Here is a 22,690-nt window from a genome sequence, read left to right on the forward strand (position 1 = left end):
GGACATAATGCGCCTCGTCTGGATCTCCCTTCCAATAGCAAAATCCTCTCCCGGCAAGTCACCCTTGATCCCCATTTTCCTACTTAGCCTCGCACTCCATACCCGATTCTGGCTCTCTGAGGCCTCTGTATGGGGCTTCCAAGTTCGAAGTCACAGTTGCAGTCCGTTTGGCAGCTTGATCTTCGCACCGCGGCCCACAGCAGGCAGGACTGGTATAGGAGATGTTGGCGAAAGCATACATAATCTCTGGCATAATGCGCAACCCCTGATCAGCACTGTGTATATTGATGTCGCCGTCGTGTACATTGCCCCTGCAAATGCCGCTGGGATCTCCATTCGCTTTCCTGGTGTACTGGAATCACGACATGTTCCGCACGCGTCATGACCTCTAGGCTGAGGTGATGTGGTACGAGAGACGTGCTGAGGCACCAAGATTCTCCTTTTATGGTGACCTATATCAGTTTTACTACTCACAAGGCGACTTGGGCAACATCTTGAACACCTAATTTCGGGCGCAAGCGTGGTACTTCTATTGCGGCTTGCGAATTCCGGGCATACTTGCTTTCGTCATATGAGATAAACTTGGCTCATCAAATGTCAGCCAGGGTCTCCTTCCTCGACACTATTCACACCAAGGTAGCTTGAACGTTCTTCAGGAGTCAGTCTAAACGAGGCACAAATAGTCAGCCCAGGATGCTCCCTTCTATCTTGAACAGTACACGACTTACGATGGACCAGGCGCTTGGGCCCCGGAAGGCCGCGCTTAGGGACAGGCGTGGTGCCGACGGCGACGTCGTCGAATGTGTGCGGGTTGAACGCCAGAATCTGGTCGTAGACCTCTCGATCGGTCTTGTAGAGGGTCGTGTTCGGGCCGCCCTCGATGACGGGACCAGTGACGGCCATTTTGCCCGAGTCCTCCATCGACCCAGGGGGCACCTCGTCGGTGCGGCGGATAACATAGTACTTGTCCGCCGAGGTGGCGAGCGCCTATTGACGAGTCAGTCTGTGTGTCTCGTCAAGAGGAAGAACGTAGGCGCAAAGAAGGAAACTAACGGCCCAAGTGAGCAGAAGAACTGCTGCTAGTGCTGTCATCGTTGTGCTAGAAAGTATTTTACTGGAAGAAGTTGCAGTAGAAGAGGTCTGCTGTAAAAACAGGAAGCTCAAAGTTGTAAAGGCTGCTCGAGCACATCAATCCATAGGCGGCCGCTAAGATAATAGACAATAGTATGCGATTGTAAGCCGTCCAGTCTGCTCACCGACTGTGTACTTCTACCTGGGCTGGAGGGTCTCGTGCTGAACATTCCACCAATCTGCCAGCTCCTGCACCAGCGAAGTTATCGTCAACTCGGGGCTAAGATCCAAAAAGATCACAATGCGAACTGACACTGTAGAGAACATCTCTATTTTGGACCAAGCGAGATAATCACCGACTGGAACCTTCTGAACGTAGGGCCACCTTGTGATGGCTTGGGTCAAGGCATGTGTACCCAGGCAGCTACGTTCGACCTGGGCTATATACCATCCGGGGGAAGAGGAGAGGATCGGGACGGTGGTAAAAAGCCTAGGACCTAGTGCCCGGCGGCACGCTCGATCTCCCGCAGGCACACCGGGCCCCTCAAGTCAATAGCTTTTTCGATCGACAGCCTCTTTCCTGTTGCAGGACTCTAGGGGTTTCAAACACAGCCTACAGGGAGACTGGTGTATCAACAGCACGAACTTGGGGAATAGCAGGTTTGGAACCTTGTGAACTAGAACCCGTCGGGCGGTTAGGACAGTATATCCGATTCCCAAGTCGTGGCGAGCCCCGCCAGAGTTATTGAGAATTTCGGGCTGGCTGAAGATAGGGATGTGTCTTATTTCCGAACTCTGTAGAAGTCCAGTGATCAAGCGGTTTGCCTGTGGGTCTTCTTATTCAAGTGTGTTTTAACAACGGACGTTTTGTAGAAGGAGACCGTAATGGGGGAAACATTGTAGTCCCTGTGGTGCCAGAGGCCGTGGTGTAACTATAGCAAGATGTCGGACATGGGTTCCATATCTGTAACAGCCTTTCAAACGAGCTAGAATAGCGCATACTTATTGAAATCCCGCGGGGATAGGCCGTCAACTTCTGGTGAAAGAGTGGTGATGTTTCCCACCAGTATAGCTCGAGAATGGACACAGACTGATATAGCCCTCGAGCCGCTGCACACAATGCGTAATACTCCTGCAAAAATCTGCACGAGAGGCCTGCTAGTATTGACATTTGCCGATTCCTTTTGGGCTGTAGCTGGTTTACGACTCTGACTTCTAACAGTTGGAGATGCGTACAGACTGGTAGAACAGGACAATGAGTCTCATGCAAGTCCAATTAAAAGCACAGACCAACTCTCGTAATTGTCGCAATATCACATGATATATCACGTGGCTAGAAATACAGCCATGCGCTCCCCCCGATCCGAGAGGTCCAGGGCCCTGCCGAAAGGGATGAATGGAAAGTTTCAGCCGAGATCAATGGCCACATTGCTCAAGGGAGTGAATGAGGCTCCAATGCTCATATCGTATCATGAGCAGCAGAAGCCACGCGAACTATCACCGACCAAGTAATTAAAGCCTTGTATGCTTGAAACGGGTGGTTGAAGCCGGATCCCAATCAATCTCTTAACAAAGCCACCACTTACAGTACTCGCCTCTGTCTTACAAGCGAGGGAGCGGGCGACATCTCGTCAAACCGAGGAGACCAGGAACCCATATATGTCACTGATACACCACCATCGATAGTTCAAAATCACTGGAAGGCCGAAAACACCTGTGAAGGAGAGAAAACCTCATTTACAATGGAAGTAAACTTGTCGACGTCCGCCCTGAGCGAGCCTGTCCGCCTAGGCTTCGGCTTCTACTTCCTCCCCTTCGCCACGTTCTTATGCTTCCTTGTTCCGGTCCTCTACCTCTTCCCCCCGATTCCAGCTACCACCCGCGACGCGCTACTGGCGACTCACTCCCAGATCGGCGCGGCCTCTCCCAGAAGCAAATCCCGGGATCAGCCCCCCGCCGGGGAGCAGCAGAAGACCGAGACCGGGACCAGCGCTGGTGGGTTCGCAAAGGTCGAGTCGCTCTGCGTCTACCCGGTCAAATCATGCCGCGGCATCGAGGTCGCGCGGAGCAAGCTCCTCCCCACAGGCCTCGAGTTCGACAGACTGTACACCTTTGCGCAGCTGAAGTCCCCGTTCCCCGTGTCCGTCGATGGCGCGGCCGAGGACGGCCGGGACACGCACTCATGGGAGTTCGTCACGCAGCGGCAATTCCCCCTTTTGGCGACGGTCAAGGTGGACGTCTATGTGCCCGACGCCACCAAGAAGACCGTGTTCCTCGAGAAGAGCGGCGACGCGTGGATCGTGCTGCGCTTCCCCTGGCGCGAGCCCGGGTGGAAGGGCACCATGCAGTGGGTCGCGGCCAAGATCCGCGACGGGTGGCGCGGGGAGCCCGAGATGGAGGTGCTGCTGCCCGTCGAGTTCCCCACTGACAAGGAGATCGAGGAGCGCGGCTACACTCGCGAGGACGTCAGGGTGTGGAAGGAAATGGTGCCCGCCTTGAACATGGAGAAGGAGATCCCTGGGGAGCTGAGCCGGTACCTGGGCGTGAGCAACAAGCTGGCACTGTTCCGGGTCGACCCGGGGAAGCTGAGGGAGGTGTATCGGTGTGCGCCAGCCAAAGAGGACGCCGGGTACCAGCCCGTCGTCGGATTTCAGGACGCCGTGAGTCTCTCTTTCTCAGTTGACATGGCCATGTCAGACGCGGGCTGACGAAAGGGTGGAATCGATGACAGTATCCCCTGCACCTCATGAACACCGGCAGTCTCCAGGACTTTGACGCCAAAGTGCCCAAGGACGATGAACTCCGACACCTCGACGTTCGGAGGTTCCGGGCCAATGTCATTGGTACGTCAGAACAACGCCCCCCGTCCCGTGCTCCCCGTTGGTGTACTCTCTTCGACAGCAGCCCGGTTTTAAAGGGAGTCGGTCCGGCTAATAAGACGTTGGACAGTCTCCGGCGCCCCGGCCTACGACGAAGAGTCGTGGATGTCGGTCAAATTCACTCAGGGCACGTCCAAAGTCACTGCGCCTACAAAGTGTCAAGTCTCGTGTCGCACAGTTCGGTAAGTTCCCGCTCATTTTTACCTTAACCTCCGTCTCAAAAACAAGTCAAGCGTTGCACACAGGCGATTCTCTTGGCAAGCCTCCCCCTCCAACAAAAGAGAAGCAGCTTGTGTCCTTTCCAAGAACATCAACTGACCTCGTCAAGTTGCAAGATGCCCAACGTTGATCCGGTTACCGGCGCCCGCCACCGCGTCGAACCGGACAGGTCTCTCCGCAAGCTTCGCGACGTTGACGAAGGCGCCCCGCGCATGGGGTGTCTGGGCATGCAGATGGTACCTCTCTTCGAGGGCACCGATCGCGTCGAGTACATGCAGGCTTGGCTCGAGGTGGGCATGTCCGTCGAAGTGTTAGAGCGCGGGCAGCACGTCTACATTAAACAGTGAAGTGAGTAGGTTTTCGGTTGTGGGCTTGGCCGGTAGGGGTAAAGGAACGGTTGCGTGGTCGCAGTGCATAAGATATACTGGGACGGAGCATAATTAAGACCAGGAGAAAAGAGCTCAAAGGTGCAGGTATAAAACACGAAATCAGTTCGCCAATATCACACTCGAGCCTCCATTATATATCATGCCGTTACTCCCCCAAGATTTCCGTTACAAGAAACAAAACGACAACAAGCAAGTTGCTTGTCCCAGTGGTATCCAGCTCGAAAACACTCTTCATTGGATGCCCCTCCTTCCCCCCTTCCCATGTACAGCCGAAGAAAAAGACGCCTAATGATAAACAGAAAAGGAGGAACCTCATCATCGTCATCATCATTATGTCGCGATCCGCACTGGCATCAGCAGCTCGCCCGTAAGGCCAAGACACCATCGCCAAACCAAGCCTGTGAAGCCAGAGGCGTTTATTTCAGATCCGCGGGCGTCAACGCTTGAACCATGCTGGTTCCCTCGCTGAAGCGGGTGCGGAAGATGCGGTTGGCGTTCTGGAACATGCCGTCCTTCAGGGACACGACAATGAACTGCGACCCCTTGAAACGCGTTTTGATCAGACGGCCGATGTTTTGCGTGTGTGACAAGTCCAGGGCAGCGTCGACCTCGTCGAGGATATACATTGGCGCCGGCTTGAACTGCAAAAGAGCCATGATGAGGGAAAGAGCAATGAGGGATCTGTGCCGCGCACATGTTAGTTCTCGGGTCGAATATCTGAAGGGATGTGGGAATCTCGTACCTTTGTCCTCCAGAGAGCTCAGTCAAACTCTGCTTCCACACCTTGCCGAGGGAGACCTTGACTTCAAGACCCTCGCTGATAGTCTTGCCTTCAGGGGGATCCAGCTTGGCAAAACTGCCAGGCAGGAGCTCGTTGAAGATCTGGCCAAAGTCGCCGTTGACTTTCTCCCACGTCTCTTGAAGAGCCTTCTTCTTGTAGTCGTCCAAGCTGATGATGGTCTCCTCGATCTTGCGCTTGTCGCGGATGACCGTCTTCATCATATGCTTGAGCGAGATCTCCTTCTTCTCGACGCTCTCAATCATGTTCATGACCTTGGGATTGATCTTCTTCTTCATGCCCTGGAAGCGGTCCGTCAAGTTGCGGAGCGTCGCCTTGCACTCGCCAATGTTCTGGCCCTTGAAGTCGTACGGCGTACCTGAACGGCCAAAGTTCTCCTTCTCGTCGGCGATCCAGTCGTGCTCCTTCTCCATGTGAGCTACCGTCTGCACGGCCGACTGCTGTTCCTTGTGAAACCTCTCGACTTGATGGCCAAGTTTCTGCTTTTCGAGACTCTCCTCGGCGATACGAGCATTCTTGGACCGAGTAGCGTCCTCGAGCGCGCGAAGTTCATCATCAAAGCCGTGCAACTTGGCGCGTTCATCATCAAGCTCGGCCTGGACACCATCGAGCGTCTCTTGGAGGCTGCTCTGCTGTTTGACGAGGTCTTCGATGTCCTGCTGCTGAGCCTTGATGGCCACCTCGACTTCTTGCAGTTGCTCGCGGGCTGCAGACAGGTCGCCCGAGACTTGTTCAGAGTCAAGCTGCGCACCTTGCACCTCCTTTTGCAGAACCTTGACCGAGGCAGAGTTCTTTGTGAGAGTCGCTCGCAGCTTGTCCAGGGACTTCTGCAGCTCAACGAGCTTCGCGTCCTTGTTGTTGTCGAAGTCCTTCATGTCCTTCTCAATCTGCTTAACGTCGGCGGTGGCTTCGGCGTGCTTCTTCTTCGCTTCCGCGGTGTCTGTCTTAAGCTGGGCAATGGTCTCCTTCATATTCTCCACCTCTTGAATGATTGAAGACGAAGAGTTGCCGCTGATCTGCTCCTCGGCGAGCTTGATCTCGTGGCTCTTCAAATCGAGCTCCTGTTTAATCTTGCGCGCATGATCAAGCTTAGACTTCTCACTCGCGATGGTGAGTTGAAGCCCGTGCAATGACGCCTCAGCCTCTTTGAGTTGGCGAGTGATGTCGTTAAGCTTCTGCAGGGTGACTAGCACGCCACTGGAGTTGGGAGAGCTACCACCAGACAGAGTACCGGAAGGGTCGTAAGCATCTCCTTCCAGGGTGATACTCCTCATCCTCACATTGGGGTCAAAGGTCACTTTCTTCGCCGTGTCTGCGTCGGCACAAATGAGAGTGTTGCCAAAGACGTACTCCATGGCTGCAGATACCTCATGGTCGTAACCAACGAGGGACAGGGCTAGGTCGACCTTGCCTGGAGCGATTCTTTGGGCCGTCGCGATGGTCTGAGCTGAGGCCTTGAAGGCTGCGATCTTGTTTAAAGGAATGATAGTGACGCGTTTGCGAAGCTTTCCTCCCTGGAGCAGCTGGGTACCAGTTACTTCAGTATCAACGACAACGTTGTAGAGACGACCACCGGCGCAGATCTCAAGGGCAGTTCCCGCTTGCGTATTCTCTTTGTCCAAGGTGAACAACTGAGCAACCAAGCCCTTGACCTTGGACCTGTCGAAGTTAGGGGTCGGGTCCGCGTAATTGAAGTCAATGTTGGCGACCTTGCGCTTCAACCCATCCGCCTCTTGGCGGAGGCCTCGGATTTGCTGCTGTAATGAGGACTGCTTCTGGTACAGCTGCTCTTCCTGGCCAGGCTCGAAGCCCAGTCTGCCCAGCTCTTTTTCGAGTTTCTGGGCTTGTGACCTCAGTACTTCGAGATCCTTCAGGAGATCGGCGTTTTGTTCCTTCGCCTTCTTGGCGCGTGGTTCTTCTTCCTTGATGCGCTTCTCGAGATGGGCAATCTTCATCTTCGCCTGCTCCTGTTCGGTGACAGCAGCTGTCGCACGGTTCCTCGCGTCTTGGAGCTGGCCTTGGTAGCCGCTCTCTTGACCGTCTTTGGAGGCGACACCGGTCTGCAGCGTTTGCAAGAGTTCCTCCTTGGATTCGGCCTCTTGGCTTTGCTTCTCCAGGTCATCCTTGGCAGCGTCGAACCTTGCCTTGATTTCTTCAAATGCCTGGGTCTTCTCTTGCAATGTCGCTTCCAATTCGGACACGTTCTTCTCGACGGCCGTCTTCCTTTCCTTTTCTTCGGCCATGCTGGACTTTTTCAAGTCCATGACGGTGGCGAGTCTGACAAGCCCGTTCGAATGCTTCTTCACGGCGTCCTCGAGAGCCTGCGCCTTGCCTCCCTTCTTCAACTCCTTGTCACGTTGTTCGCGAACCCGCTTGACGTCCTCCTCGAGATGGGAAATTTCGCTCTTTAACCGTGTCGCTGACTCTTCGAGGTCCTTTTGGCGTTGCTTCTTGCTCTCTAGGTCTGCTGCGGACTGCTCCAGCTTCTCCTGGCAGCGAACATAGTCGTGCGCAACAACCACTCTTGTAAGGCGCTCAAGGTCGTTCTGTGTTTGTTGGAAATCGAGGAAAGCGCGCTTCTCTGTTCGCAACTTCTCGAGTTTGGGCTCGATTTCGTCGCGGAGCAGCTCTGTGATCTCCTGGAGCTTCATCTCCTTCTTGGCCATCGTCTTCAGCGCTTTATCTCTCCTATCCTCGAACATTCGTGTTCCCGCCGCTTCCTCGATCATGGCCAGAATCTCGACAGGCTTCATGTTCAGAACCTTTGTGATTCGGCCCTGCATGATGAGGAAGTTGGGGTTGTTGATATTGAGCTGGACGGACTGGAAGAGATTTTGTACTGTTTGTTGCTGTGCGCGGTGTCCATTGATGAGGTATTTGGATGTGCCGCCCAAGACAATCTGGCGAGTCACACTGATGGTCGCATACTCTTCGAAGCCGATGGGTGACTTTTTCTTGTCTCTGTTGTCGAAAACGATCGTAACGCTCGCTTTCGTGACGCCGGCTTGGCCACGTTTGTAGATAAGGTCCTGTATGAGGATAACATCAGCTTCAACGTCCATGAGCAAAAAGGGAAGGAGGGGGAGGGGGGAGATATCAGACGGAAGCATCCGCACCTGGAGATTCTGCGCTCGCACTGTTGTCATGTTGGTGATACCCAGAACGAAACAGATGGCATCCAGAATGTTGGACTTTCCGGAACCGTTGAGACCGGTAATCGAGTTGAAACTTTCATCCCTGTGTTGTGTGAGCTTCCGGTTCGTCCTTCGATTGGAGCAGTGTTTGTTTACCAGCCTGAAATCACCGTCCGCACGGCATACGACTTGAAGCCCTGTGATCAGTTAGTAAAATAAAGTCTGCCGCAAGAAATCGGATCGCATACGTCTATAATAACTTCTATGACCCTCATGCTGCAGTAGTTAGTAGTTGGCGATGGCGTTGCTGAGGAGTGTTGTCGGTGTCAAGGAGTTTTTGTTTACTTTCCATCGGTCGCGTTTCCACTTCACTCCCCCCTCAGAGTCTACACCCGATAAGGCCCTTATCGGCAGCCGTCAACAGCCCGGCTGCCAGTTTCCCACAAGTGCGACTTGTCATTGTCCCGGCCAGGGCAGCCCCACGAACATCAGGGGCGCTAAGCCGGATGCGGACTCGACCAAAACAATCGGTCGGTTCGCAATGCAATTCAAACCCAGGTCCATCAACACCACGACACATCCATACAGCTTTTGTGTGCTTCCCACTTTTTGCTAACCTCCCTCTTCTCCCCAAGCAACCGCCTTACTACGCCCTTTTGAATACTTTTGCGACCTCGATGATCAGCTAGCATTTTCTCTTCATCCCAACAGCGACACTCTTGCGCGCGTCGCGACTTTACCCCTCACAATGGCGACGATGCGAGGAACGCGTGTGCCAGTCGGCTCCGCGTCATGGGTCAACGAAGAAAGGACGACAGCCTTGAGCATCGTCCAGGCCGAGGCCGAGGAGTTTTCGTTCGCTGCAAAGAACGAGTTCGACTGGCTCAACGAGCACATGGCCGGGATTTTTAACGAGAACGAGATGCATGTTCACCCTTGCCACCCAGCTATGGGCCGTTTGCTAACCTGGTTGATAGTAATGTCGCTGAGATTTTCAAGACTCCCGGAAAGTTTCGCAGCAAGACGCCGCGGACGACGCGTAAGGTCGAAAGCGGCGAGCCCCGTGTTGTAAGGTGCCCAAACCGCACATATACCGCTCTTTTGCTAACAGCTTGTAGCCGCTTTCAGATGTGTTCTCTTCAACGCCCAATGGCGCCCCGAATGCCTTCACCCAACAACTTGCTCGCACTACTCCTAAGGTCAATCCTGCACAGTCGACATCGTCTCCCATGATCAATAGGAACATTTCGCCGCACAAAGCCGCTCCCTCACCGAGACCGGTTTCGAAACCGCCCATTGCCCTAGCCGATTCTGGATACTACGGCAGCCAGGACGTCGACAACGTGAACGACGACAACGATGACGAAATGGACGTTGACCTCATCGAGGAGGAGACACAGCTTGGAGAGCCACGATCCAGCCCCCCTAAGACAGGACGTGTGGGACACGTTGCATTCGACACTGCAGCCGAGCAAAGCGCGCTCCAAAGCCCGACCGTGACGAGGACTATAAGATCACCTGAAGTCACATTTCAGACTGCCAAGGAAGACCAGACCACAAGAATGATGAGAGACATAACCGAAGAGGCACCGTCCCCCGTCTCGGAATCCTCATCAGCACCTCAAAGCTCGCCCAAGCGTGCTCAGATCCCTTCGTCCCCTGTGGCTTCTCCTAAACCTCGCTCCGCGAAGGCCGCATCGCCCGTGAAGACCTCGCTGCCTATCAAGCGCTCTCCGGCCAAGGTTCCGTCTCCACCTTCGCCCTCGCCCATGGGCTCACCATCTCCCGCGCCCGAACCCACACCCGCTGCTGATTCGCAGGATGAAGTGGATGTCCACATGGATGATGATACGAGATCTCCATCCGACGAGTCGAGTCCGATTAGACCGGTTAGGAAGAGCAGTCTCAACTTTGCTTCGCTTCCTGCCAGAGAGCCTCTGAGGAACAAAAGCATTGGGGCACGTGTTTCTAGAACCAGTCACCTGGACACCAATCGCCAAAGTCACTACAGCAGACAAACTGGTGGCAAGAGCCTAGGAAACAATTTGGATCTACTTGGAGCATCAGATGACGAGGAAGGCAACGAAGACGAAATGAAAATCGACGATTCGACCGAGGCGACAAACGGGACCGACAGCTACGCCTCCAAGCACAATAAGACGTATACTCAACGACTCCAGGACCAGATCAATCTACTTGGCAAGTCTCAGCCAAACGCCAGCAGGCCTTCGAAGTCAATTCCAAGCTCCGCGATTGCTCATCAAACTTCCCACACCAGCGCACACCAACCCGCAACAGAGGCCAAGGCAGCGTCGCCGGTAAAGAAGTCGGCCGCGCCTCCAACCCCTGGGGCATTTCCCGAAGATGAGGAAGACGAGGGTGAGGAAGAGGAAGAGGAAGAAGACGACTGGATCGCACCACCGGTCCCTGCAAAGGACACGCCCAAGTCCAGCCCACGACCGCAATTGCCCAAGAGCCACACCGCAGACGTCATGGAAGGCATCGAGGGGGCCGACACAGTCAGTGGCTCAGAGTTTGCTTTGCCTAAGCAGCGGCAATCACCTGGCCGGTCGAGCTCACCCAACCGTGCCCCTATCATTCCTGAGCGTACTACCAGCGTCTTCAGCCATGGCAAATCCGCCTCCGTTTCCGTCTTGCCAGACATGTCGAAGGACAAAATGGCCGAAGACCTGTCTCCCGCCAAGAAACACGTCTCTGTTTCAAACCCGTTGTTTGTGGTGCCAGAAAACGGACGGCCAGAGACCCCTCAATCGCCTACGCGAAGCTTCCGGGACAGCCCGCTGAAGCAAGTCAAGAACAAGTTGTCTTCTATTCTGAAAAGCTCGAAGGGTCTTCTCGCGAGCAGCGCAGCAGTAAGCGCTGAGGGCAAGTCATCGCTCATGTCACCATCCACTGCTCGATTTGGCCTTCATTCCGGCCCGTCCACGGACTCGATCGCACCGCCCCAGTCAGCTCCAGCAGAGCCGCTGTACCCTGATCTTTCCAAGCGCATCGCAGCCGATGTGCAAACACTTTCTAGTGTGGGAAGCCCTGAGAAACCTGTCGCTCGCCGCACAAGGGCTTCTGTTGAGAAGGAGAAGGAGGACAAGCGTAAAGAGAAGGAAGCCAAACTGATGGCCGACCAGATGAGCAAGCTGGACAAGGCTCGCGCCGAGGAACGCGAGAAAGCTCGGACTTTCAGCAAAGAACAAGAAAAGATTGCCGCTATGGAGAAGAAGATCGCGGCACAGAGGGAGACAGAATCCGAAAAGGAGGAGGAGAAGGAGGTAGAGAGACCTGCTCGAACGCCGGCACCAAAGGAGGTGCCCAGGCCCATCAGGACTAGCCCCCGCAAAGCCAAGAACCAGGCCGAGGCCGAGGCTTCGCAGCCAGGGAAGCTGGACGTGGAAATGACGGAAGCACCGACACCGCTGCCGCCGCCGTCTGCCCCTCGCTCGGTCGGCCCGAGCCAGACGGCAAGACCCAGGGAACTTCGCCGCCCGATGAAGCCAACGAAGGAAGCACCCAGCAAGGTCAAGCAAGCGCCTACTGTTATTCGCGTTAACACCGGCTCGCAACACTCGCAGTACCACCCTTCGACGAGCACTTTGTCCTCTGGTCTTCAAGATACACTCGGCTCGTCGGTCAAGGCCAAGGCCAGCCAGCCAGGCTCGCACAGTAAGCAATCCCTGGCAAGCTTGAAGAGCTCCGTTTCTTCCAACGGACGGCCCAAGGCGCTTGAACTCGCCGCCAAGCGAAAGGAACAAGAGGAGCGGGAGGCGCAAAGAAAGAAAGATGCCAAGCTCGAACTTGAACGCAAGCGCGCCGCCATCCAGGAGGAAGAGCGCAAGCAGGAATTGCAGAGGCGGCAGGAAGCAGAGAGGCAGAGGGAGAGGGAGCGAGAGCAAGCCGAGGCGAAGAAGAATGCACAGAGACAAGCCGCCATTGAGCGTGCCAAACAGACTCGAGCACCACCGCCGGCTGTGCGGTCTCAGCCGAACGGTCCTCCCGACTACACTGCGAGCCAACGCAGTGATGGCCAACCTCCTCGGCCACCTTCACGCCTGACTTCTACTGCCCATCGGTCTCAGGAGGATCGACCGGTCAACGCTGTTCTTTCGAATGCTTCCAAGCCTGGCTCCAAGAGGCCTCTCCCGCAAGAGGGTAGAGAAGAAAGGAGCTCGCGCAATCCTGCTCCTCGCAACGGGCCGTCCTACCAGTCCAAGGAGGCCAAGCGTCGCCGCACGAGCGACGATTTTGCCGATGAGCTTGATATGGACATCCAGCCCCCCAACATCAAGGGGCCTCCTGTTCGCCCGCCATCGGTCGGCTACAAGAAGGTATGTCACACAATGACCGAGCTGTTTGTTAGAACAGTTAATAACATGGAACAGCAGGAGATGCCTACCAAGTCGATGTTTGGCTACAACAACGCACCGCCGAGCGCATCTAGGGACTTGTTCAAGTCTACTGTCACGGCTCAGCACCACAGCACGATCAAGTCGGTCAAGCAAGTGGACATGAACCAGTTCGCCCAAGGACAAATTCCCTTTGCTCCCAACCCCAACCCCGCTGGCCCGGCCCACAAGACACCGGCACGGCCGATGGGTGCTACAAGCACAAAGTCGGCAGCCAAGGCCACGAGGTCGTCACCGCGTTTCCAGGACGGCGAGAAGATCGAGCTGCCTGAAATCGATACGGACGAAGATGAAGACGAGGGAGACTCGCACTTTGGCGTGGCGCCTTGGGCCGACTCTCCTGACTTGAGGCGTGCCCTCATGCGGCAGGAGACCATGAACCCCGAGGGTATCTTTGGGCCCCCGCGCGCCCTCAACATGGAGGAAGTATTCAGCAACAAGGAGAGGTGGCACAAGTTCCGCGCGCGGACTTCAAGCGCCAACTGGAGTGGATCCGATCGTCTGACGGAAGACGAAATCAGAAAGGATCTTGCAGCTCGCGACAAGTTGCGTAGAGAAGGCGGCTGGTCCTACGAGATGAGCAAGGACTTGATTTGAAGAGTCATTCCGGGGCTCGGCGTTGTTGATTTTCCGCGGTTGGTTGACAGCTGTGTTGGACACACATGCGAACGTGCTCATGAGGATATCAGTATGAGGATCGAACGGCTACTGAGTAGGCTCAGCTAAGCCTCGTGTATTCTCCCCCCCCCTCCTCAAGGGAACAGGAAACTTGGTTGTAGGAGTTGTTTTATTTTATTAGTGTGGCGGGCGTTAGGCAGCATAAGGCATAAGTTATGACTGCGATAATTTTGAGCAGAATGGCAAAGACAGAAGCATTTTTGAGCAACATCACCCCCAATGGTCCGTTCCCAAGGTCTAAAGCTGATGTAACTTTCGACCAGGGTTGGGGTTGTCTTTCTCGTCGGCACGACAACCGAACGCTTGGGCCAAGTCTGCCGGGACACAGCGCGCTCCCCCATCTCAGTTAACGCGTCAGACCCCTACCGCTCTCCAGAATTGCCCTAGTAACCTCACCAGCGGTTGTAGCTAGCTAGCTACCAGACCGTTTTCACCTCCTGTTTGAGACGGGCAAACCAACGATAGCTCACTTCTTTCTTCTTTTTTTTCTTCTTCACTCGGTCCGGCTTGTCAGACTTCGGCATCTTGCATCAACCGTCAATCGATCTCGAGTATGGTTACCGATGGCAGTGCCGAAAGCCGTAAGCGCGCTCGAGCTACACCCGTAGATCGAGAGCGTATGATTCCATGGTCCTTCAAAAAGCGAAAGCTGGATGCCAACGGCAATCCCCTCGCATCCTCCCCCAAGACGCCGAAAACAAAGCCTGGCACCAAGTCCTCGACCATCAAGAAGGCTGCTCGTAAAATAGAATCGTCTCCCGCCTCGGCCTATGACGTACCAGACTCTCCAGAAGACAACCCGCCACAACGAATCCGCAACGTTAGAAGCGTTGACCGACCGACCGCCAAAGTCCCGATCCCGCCTCGTGGCAACATCGATGCCGACATCTACGATATCTGCGGGTCCGATGATGAGCTGCACACGAGCCCGAAGGAGGTGATTGCGCTCAAGACGAGCCCTGTGAAGAAGAAGAGCACTGCTGCGGCGAACCAAGGAGCGAGCGGGGTCGGTGCAGGAAACACAACTAGAAAACGGGCGTTTCAGAAGCAAGGAACGAAGAAAAAGGCGGATCAGGACGAAGAGGTTGCCACAGTAGAGGACTCGTCCTCTCAGGTTCGGTCAAGCGGAAGGCGCAGGATCCCAACCGCAAAGGTCCTCGAAGTGCAGGAGGAGAAGCTGGCGAGTCGTTCAGCCACCCCGACATCACGCGCAAGGTCTTCTGCGCCGGAACAGGACGCCGTGGTGTCGAAGAGTATTACTGCGAAATCGCAGCGCATTTTCTCTATGCCCCTGAAGGGTATTTTGACACCATCGAAGCAAGATGGTACGCCGAGGCGAAGCAAGAGCGTCGCCTTTAACTCAGTCAATGATCATGATAAAGAAGTCTTTTTTGAAGACCTTCCGACTACGTCTGGGAGAGACCGGAAGCCTTCACAGAAACTAGTGGAGGCGAAAACGACGGCGACAAACTGCCCAAAGTCTTCAAAAGCGCCCGCGAAGGTGTCCGAGGAAGAACTGGCAGAGGAGGAGACCGAGGCACCGAAAGAAGAACAAACGGCCGAGGATTCAGAAGAAGAAGAAGACGAGGATGTGTGCCTGGTATGCTCAAAACCCGATTCCAAGCCCGGTAACCGGATTCTGTTCTGCGATGGCTGCGACAAGGCCTACCACCAGAAATGCTACAAAGTCCCCAAGGTTCCCCGAGGTGACTGGTACTGCAACGAGTGCGTTCAGCAGAAACAATCACGAGCGGCGGCTGCGGGCGAGGCGGTCAAGATACCCAACGTTGAGCAGCACCTCAACAGCTTGAAACGGGTGTTGCTAGATCGTTGCACCGGGCGCAGACGTATTAAGCTGATTGATCAGGATGAGGCTATGGAGAAGGCACACCAGTTGGTGGAGCAGACCGTGTTATCGGGGGAAGGAAACTCGATGCTGATCATCGGTGCCAGGGGCTGTGGCAAGACTACGGTAAGTCACAATATCAACCGACGCAAGACTGAGACTAACGCGTGGCAGCTGATTGAGAGCATCATTGGCGACATGTCTCGGCAGCACAAACAAGAGTTTCACGTGGTGAGGTTGAACGGGTTTATCCATACGGACGACAAGCTAGCCCTCAAAGAAATCTGGCGGCAGTTGGGCAAGGAGATGGACGCCGAGGATGAGGTCAATGCTCGGGTGAGTGCTTTCCCCAGTGATGCTATAGAATGGAAATCTAATCCCAACCACCTCTCGCAGTCAAACTACGCCGATACCATGGCCTCGCTGCTTGCCCTCCTCTCCCACCCTTCGGAAATGGCACAGGCGGAAGCAGGTGTGACCTCTCAGGCGGTCGTCTTTGTCATTGATGAGTTCGACATGTTTGCCACGCATCCCCGCCAAACCTTGCTCTATAACCTGTTCGACATCGCGCAGGCGCGCAAGGCCCCGATCGCGGTGCTGGGTTGCACGACCCGCATGGATGTGGTGGAAATGCTCGAGAAGCGCGTCAAGAGTCGTTTCAGCCATCGCTACGTCTACCTGTCGCTCCCGAAGAGCTTGCCAGCGTACTGGAAAGTGTGCAAGCAGGGTCTGAGCGTGGACGATGAGGACATGGAGGTTGAAGGCATCGACATGAGCATCGTTGGGCACGAAGCCTTCCATACCAACTGGAAGGCGATGATCGATGTAGGTGTTCCAACAATACTACCTGTGTTCACAGAGGCCAGCCGCTTACCCGCCCACAGGTCCTCCACAAGGATAAATCATTACAGAATCTTCTGCAATATCATTACGCAACATCAAAGTCCGTGTCGGCATTCCTGTCAGAATGCATACTTCCCTTGTCACGTCTATCACCAGGTTCTTTAAACCTTGTCATCTCGTCGCAGAACGGCCCCGGTCCCAGTGTGTCTTTAACCCCGCCAAACTCCAAACTGCACATCCTACCGTCACTCTCGGAGCTGGACTTAGGTCTTCTCATCGCAGCAGCTCGACTGGACATCGTGGCACACACGGACACGGTCAACTTTGCAATGGCGTACGACGAGTACGGCTCGCTGATGGGCCGGCAGCGCGTACAGTCGGCAAGCTCGGGGATGCTGGCGCTCGGAGGCGGCGTGCGGGTGTGGGGCCGCGGGGTCGCGGGGCTGGCATGGGAACGGCTTGTCGCGCTGGGGTTGCTGGTGCCGGCCGGGCTCGGGACTGGTCGGGCGTCCGGGTACGGGGGGCTGGAGGGGAAGATGTGGAAGGTCGACATGGCGCTGGAAGAGATTCCTGTGGGGGTCAAGTTGAACAACGTGTTGGCGAGGTGGTGTAAGGAGATTTGAAGCAGCATGGCGTCGGGTTCCGCCCCTCTTGAGCGGAGAGTAGAGACATCATAACACACGCACCGAGATGTATAGTGGGACAATGGACCCCCAACCCGTTTATGACACCAAACCCTGCCGTGCATCAGCCGCGAGGGGAGGATCGAGGCTGCTTCACATGAAGATTTATCGTTTGACGGCGGCGAAGATCCGTTGAAGTAAGGGGGGGCCGGCTGCAAGTGTTGCTGATTTCAAGCCTAGCGCCATGACTGTGCGGCGTGCGCTGCGCGCTTGTTGTGTGTTCGTGGTATGCAAGCGCTGCACTAAGGTGGAACGACGTGGCTTTACTCGTTTCGTTGCCGCCGCTGCCATGATTGGAATCGTCCCGTGCAGAGCGTTTTTCGTTTTGAGTGAGTATGAAGGCCGACTTTTCAGCACAAGCCCAGCTCGGCTAACGAAGCCGTCTTGGGGACTGCTTCGCACGTTGATTAGTGTCCTCCCACAGTGCTTAGTGGAGGGTCATTGGAGGGATTACCGTCGCATGAGCGATACGCCACGATCCTAGTGAGATCCGATTGTAGTCTGATCACTGAGAGTCTGTTCGCTCGGGTTAGGGGAGTGTCATGACTTCCACACCACCCGGTAGGGGTGGGGGTAGGCATACTAAGATACATAATCATGTCAAGAGATGTACAAATAAACGTACGGGGGCGCTCTTGTCATCACCCCGCACAAAAGGACCCTGGAGGTCCATTTGATGTCATTCGCTTCGATTACTTTGTATTGCTGTGCCCGCTCGTCTCTCGTTCGACTCGGCCGGCATTTTGGTGGATGGGGATCGTCAGGGGAGTTATTCTCGGGGGGGGGGCATAAGCAGGGCATTGGGTTGGGGTTTGGTGCTTTCCTTCACGAAGCCGATGATTGCTTGTCTTCTCTCTATCTCTGGTCTTTGACCAACGGACCCCTTGTAGGAAATCGTGCTCGCGAGCCCTCTCGGTTGTACAGTGTGTGCCTATCTGTATGAAAATTAATTTTCATTCCCACGAAGGACCTTTTGGTAGACGCGCGGGAAGAGGGTCGAGCGAGCTGGCGGCCGCCGTCGTTAGAAAAGATCCGGGCTCGACGGGGTGTCTTTCGTCAGGGCGGCCGCTTGCCAAGAAACGTCGCATGTGAGGTGTCGTCCCAAGCAAGGGGGTGAGAGGGAAGACTCGGATGTAAGTACCGGTGCCCTGGCCGGATCAACACCAACAGCAACACCTTTGCAATAGAGTCTTGGAGGGTTTTGTGGACCCCTATAACCGAGCGGAAGATGTGCTGCAGCCTGTGACTCGGGAACTTTTAAGTGTGATCGTGGGGGCGTTGGGCAATCGACCCAGTGATGGCTCAGCACGGGCTTCAATCCCAAAATACCCCACCCGCCCGGCGGCCGCCGCCACGTTGCGGTCCTGGTTCCGCACATTGGGCCCGTCATGTGTCTTCCCCCCGGGCTTCGAGTGTCATCGCCTTTCGCCATGATAGGCTTTTGTTTTTTATTTATAGATAACAATGATAAAAAACATCGATATTTTCCATTTCATCCCAGAAAACAAGAAGGAATGAAGGAATGCGAGCGTCTTGTATTCCGCTCTCTTGCCAATTGACATCCGACGAGAGCATCTCGGCTTGGGCGGCTGGCCGGTTGGCTGGCTGACGTTGATTTGGGCTGTGAGCCACGGAGTACTTACATGTACATACGTCCGGCTGCGTAGAAGAGCGAGACATCCGAGCCGACAAGCGAGAGGCCCCCTCCCTCCCTTGGTGTGCCCTCGCCTCATTCGTGCGAGGCGGCGGCGGCGGCCGCCCGTATTTTGTCTCTTGGGGATGGCAGTTTGGACCAATCGGCCAGCCAAGCGTTCCTCTTTCTCATGCCCTCGGGCGCTGAGTTGGAGGAAGGGGAATAAAAAACTAGAAGAAAAAAACTTGACCGACACTTTCGCGTCGTGGGCGACCAGTACTCGACCTCCGCCTCGGCCGCTTCCCCCGCTCTGTCTTACTGCTGAATGGGATTAAAACCACTTCTTCAACTCTTGCCTCGCATTCCTTACCGTTTCTCATCCCTTGAGTTCGTGCTTTCCTCATTACATACAACCAAACTTTGATTTCAGCCCATCCCCAAAGGCTCTCTTCTGCTGCTTGTCCTGGGCTGTCTATTTGTCCTCCCGCTTACACCAAACCTCCCCCCTCCTCCCTACTGACGGGCCGCCCGTCAGTTGCACTAACCGGCGGCGGCTTTTATCCCTTCCGGCAGGGGACCTGACCTACCCGGCCTCACCGCGCTGCGTACGCCCACTACGAGCGCCAACGCCCCGCAGGGTCGCGGACTGCACGTCTCACACGGCCGCCGCTGCGCCTCCGTCCCTCCGTCTCCGTGTGCTTCCACCCCTCTCATCTCAGCTGGCACAGCCTTCGAGACACGACGCATCATCAACCTTGAATTCTGGTTTTTGGTTTGGGGAATTTAATTTTTTTTTCCTTTGCCGCATGCATTGCGCCTCAATCTATATCCTTTCTATGTGTACAGCAGGTTGCCAATAATCGACACTTCATTGCACCCACTGAAGAAAAGCAAAGGGGGGAAAAGGGATCGAAACGTTCTTACTGGATTCCATCCCTTGATCATCGATTCATCCAATTTACTGAACCCGACTCGTTCCGTCCCAGCTTCAGTTCAGCAAGCAAGCAACTTTACCTTAACCTTACCTCACATCCTTGCCCCTCCACAAGGTCATTCATCCTCTTACCTCTCCTGCATCGCATGGTTCACAACCAACACTCACCCTCGCCCCCATCCAAACACACACACACACACACACACACACACACACACACACACACACAAATCCGTGCCGACCCTCATCAATCATGTCAAAACGCACAACATTCACGACCATCTCACCTTTGCCCGCCGGCATCACCCGCGAGGCCGTCCTTGACTTTCTCCACAACCACGTCGAGATGATCGATCTGAACCCTCTCATCAAGGAGCGCCACCGCATCCCCGCCCCATCCCATGCGCCCCCGGAGGAGCACGCCTGCGCCTGGTACTCCCTCACCGACGAGATATCATACCTACCCGGCGGCCTGGTCACCGGTAACGTCAGCTACACTTGCTGCTTCCACGACCTGCCCACCGGCATGCAGACCCACTGCTACGCCCCGATGGGCCTCGAGATCCGGGATAAGTGGACCGTAGCCGGCTGCCTGCCTGGCGAGCCTGTCGAGCCCGTCGAGCTCGGCATCGGCGCCCCAGTGTTGGGCTTGTACATCCGCGAGGACGTCGACATGCGTTGCAACGTCTTCACCACCTCCTTCGTCAAGAAGACCCTGAAAAAGAGCCACGGCCTGCTGGTCGAACGCCTGCGGTCCAAAGTCCAGCAGGCCTCCTCCTCCCCTTCCGTAGCCGCTGCGGATCAGCGGCACGCCAGCCAGACCTCGCTTCTGTCTGGGCCCGGCACCAACGGCGCATCGTCGCACATGCCCCCCCATCCTCATCCTCCACAGACCCATCCGGGTCAGACTCACTATACCAACGCCCCCGCCGACCAAATCTGCTTGCCGTACAGGCCTTCGCATCCCAAGTCGCCGTCTACACCACCCGGCGACGAGTCCCAGAACGCCACCTACCCGGAGCCGCTGCGGTTTCGCCACGCTGCCGCTCCCTTGACGTCGTCTCTGTGTTCGGACGCCGGGTCGCAGCCCGGCGGTCTTGGCGGTGGTAGTGGCAGCGGCAGCGGCAGCGGCAGCGGCAGCAACAGCAACTACACCCACGGAAGCCAATCGGGTTTCGGAGGCATCCATCCCTGCGACGACACGCATCAGCGTGCAGTCGCGGGGCAGCAGCAGTACAGCGGCGGGACTCTGCAGGGGCCGTTCGTGGCCGAGCTGGATTGAACCGGGGGGGTAGGTGGTCATGTAGGAGGAGTTTTTGAGGGCGGCGGTGGTCCGCAGCCATTGTGTTAGCGAGGGGGAAAAAAACCGATACCCCCATATCTTTGCAATCCACTCCGATGGATCTATATACATGCATTCCTTTTTTCTTTCGTTCTTTCTTTCTTTCTTTCTCCGTATTGAGATGGCCATGCTGTCATGTCGCATGTCGTAAGGTAGATGCGCCAGTGCGGTACAGACTTTCCGGAATTGGCAAGTAATCTATCTATATCTGATGCTCCGGCCCAGCGCCGTGGCCCCGTTGGCGGATCGAGATCGGCCTTGGCGGGACTCTTGGCCCGAGGCCGGAACCGGAGACAAGGGCGATTCAGCAGATGGGCTACTCAGCCCGGGGAATCTCGGCGTCCTGTCAAAGGAGGTCGTCTGGGCAGGATGACTGTGGATTCCGGGCTTCGACCGAGGAAGGGGTTTGCGTTGCAAACAGTTCGAGAAATATCACGAGGAGGGAGGGGAGGGGGAGGGGGAACGACCATGGCGTTTTTGGTCCCAGAGCGGTTTCTCGCGAGCCTGACGTTTGCGTTCGAAATCAACTCTGTCCCAAGGGCCATACGGAATATAGTCCGCCCCCCCCCCCTCCCCCCCCTTTCTGCAGAGCACGCGCTATGGACGGCTGGCTTCTGCTTTGATGATGTTTGCATCGTCGTCGCTCGCGGGCTGGGTGGGGCGGGGATGTCGACGCATTCGGGGAAGGGGGGGGGGAGATGGAGGCATCGAGGGACACCAGCTGGCGAGGGGAAGGACCTGTCGCATTGGTATCTCCATGTTACAAGTTTGAAAGCGAACATCAATGGCAACCCGCGACAAGTGTTTATTCACACATGCCGTTTGTCGGAGTGAGCGGGACGTTCTGGCGCAAAGGGCATCAGGGCTCGGGGGATCTTGGGTAGACGCCGACATGGTGAAACGAAGCTAGCCGCTCGTGAAGAAAGCCGCTTCAGGAAATCTGGTCCCCGGCTCGCTGCTCAAAGAGATGACCGCCTAAAGAGCCCGGAAAATACCAGATTGATCGCCTAGTTGGGCCGCCCATTAAGCCCAGAGCCTGCTGTTGCCCGCGGAGTTAGTCTATGGGCAGATAGATGGGTTCGTTGTGCTCAATGAACAAACTCTGTGCTCCCATTCTACGTCACGACATGGTCGACTCCTCTCGCGCCCGGCATTCGTGTAGTTGCGACATACGACGCTTACTCGGGGCTGCCGAGAAAAGCATTGCCTGATTGCACTCGACCAACCGGCATCATCATGGGGAGTCGATGGACCGAAACATGCAGTTTTTCTTTGGCATTAGAATCCGAGGTCCATCGAGTGACACACACACACCAAACGGGATAAGTCTATAAGGTTCTAAAGTAATAATAATGGTTAAAGATACGTAAGGCGACAGGGGGCACTGAATCAGAAGTAATGATGCTGTGCAGAAAGCAATGATACCGAGTCTCCTTCACCCCCCCCCCCAATTTTTTTAGACAATGAGAGAAAACCAACGGGGCAAAAACAAGAATAAAATAAAATGCAAAGAACCAATTCGAGGGCTTTTGTTCACAAAGGAGAATTGTCCGTCCCCTCATCCACTGGAAGCGGGATCGCCCTTCCCCCGGTCTTTCACCCGGGTTCCAGCGAACACCGCGATAGTTCTGGGCTCTCTTGTTTCCTCACTCGTCTCGTCTCTCGCTCCGTTGTCTGTTCTTCCGTCTTTTTCTTCTCCTTCTCCTCCTCGCTTTCGTTCTCCGCGACGTCCCCGGTCCCTTGGTGACATATCGGCGTTAAGCAATAATAGGGCGTTAAAACATGACAACAACGGCGGTGGTGGAAAAAAAGGGGACGCCTA

At 55.5% G+C, this 22,690-nt stretch overlaps 6 protein-coding genes across 6 annotated transcripts; 4 read left to right on the forward strand and 2 right to left on the reverse strand.

Annotated features, from left to right (window-relative positions):
• Window positions 1-590: 590 nt before the first annotated feature.
• On the reverse strand, window positions 591-1,092 carry CH63R_04740 (uncharacterized protein; the record flags this gene model as incomplete). Its single annotated transcript, XM_018299715.1, has 3 exons — window positions 591-622; window positions 729-987; window positions 1,054-1,092. 3 exons carry the CDS (start codon window positions 1,090-1,092, stop codon window positions 591-593), a joined length of 330 nt encoding a protein of 109 aa, XP_018160961.1.
• A 1,721-nt stretch (window positions 1,093-2,813) lies between these two features.
• On the forward strand, window positions 2,814-4,516 carry CH63R_04741 (MOSC domain-containing protein; the record flags this gene model as incomplete). Its single annotated transcript, XM_018299716.1, has 4 exons — window positions 2,814-3,731; window positions 3,803-3,914; window positions 4,021-4,132; window positions 4,279-4,516. 4 exons carry the CDS (start codon window positions 2,814-2,816, stop codon window positions 4,514-4,516), a joined length of 1,380 nt encoding a protein of 459 aa, XP_018160962.1.
• Window positions 4,517-4,974: 458 nt separating this feature from the next.
• On the reverse strand, window positions 4,975-8,503 carry CH63R_04742 (Structural maintenance of chromosomes protein; the record flags this gene model as incomplete). Its single annotated transcript, XM_018299717.1, has 2 exons — window positions 4,975-5,239; window positions 5,301-8,503. 2 exons carry the CDS (start codon window positions 8,501-8,503, stop codon window positions 4,975-4,977), a joined length of 3,468 nt encoding a protein of 1,155 aa, XP_018160963.1.
• A 736-nt stretch (window positions 8,504-9,239) lies between these two features.
• CH63R_04743 (Inner centromere protein) lies at window positions 9,240-13,506 on the forward strand (the record flags this gene model as incomplete). Its single annotated transcript, XM_018299718.1, has 4 exons — window positions 9,240-9,419; window positions 9,491-9,559; window positions 9,610-12,831; window positions 12,886-13,506. The coding sequence occupies 4 exons, from the start codon at window positions 9,240-9,242 to the stop codon at window positions 13,504-13,506; spliced, it is 4,092 nt and encodes a 1,363-aa protein (XP_018160964.1).
• Window positions 13,507-14,140: 634 nt separating this feature from the next.
• Window positions 14,141-16,899, forward strand: CH63R_04744 (Origin recognition complex subunit 4; the record flags this gene model as incomplete). The annotated part of the gene is made up of 3 exons (XM_018299719.1): window positions 14,141-15,559; window positions 15,608-16,258; window positions 16,318-16,899. The coding sequence occupies 3 exons, from the start codon at window positions 14,141-14,143 to the stop codon at window positions 16,897-16,899; spliced, it is 2,652 nt and encodes an 883-aa protein (XP_018160965.1).
• A 2,880-nt stretch (window positions 16,900-19,779) lies between these two features.
• CH63R_04745 (Nacht and wd40 domain protein) lies at window positions 19,780-20,808 on the forward strand (the record flags this gene model as incomplete). Its single annotated transcript, XM_018299720.1, has 1 exon — window positions 19,780-20,808. One exon carries the CDS (start codon window positions 19,780-19,782, stop codon window positions 20,806-20,808), a length of 1,029 nt encoding a protein of 342 aa, XP_018160966.1.
• Window positions 20,809-22,690: the final 1,882 nt, after the last annotated feature.

The sequence above is a fragment of the Colletotrichum higginsianum genome, chromosome 3 (assembly GCF_001672515.1).
Source record: "Colletotrichum higginsianum IMI 349063 chromosome 3, whole genome shotgun sequence".
Classification (NCBI taxonomy): domain Eukaryota; kingdom Fungi; phylum Ascomycota; class Sordariomycetes; order Glomerellales; family Glomerellaceae; genus Colletotrichum; species Colletotrichum higginsianum.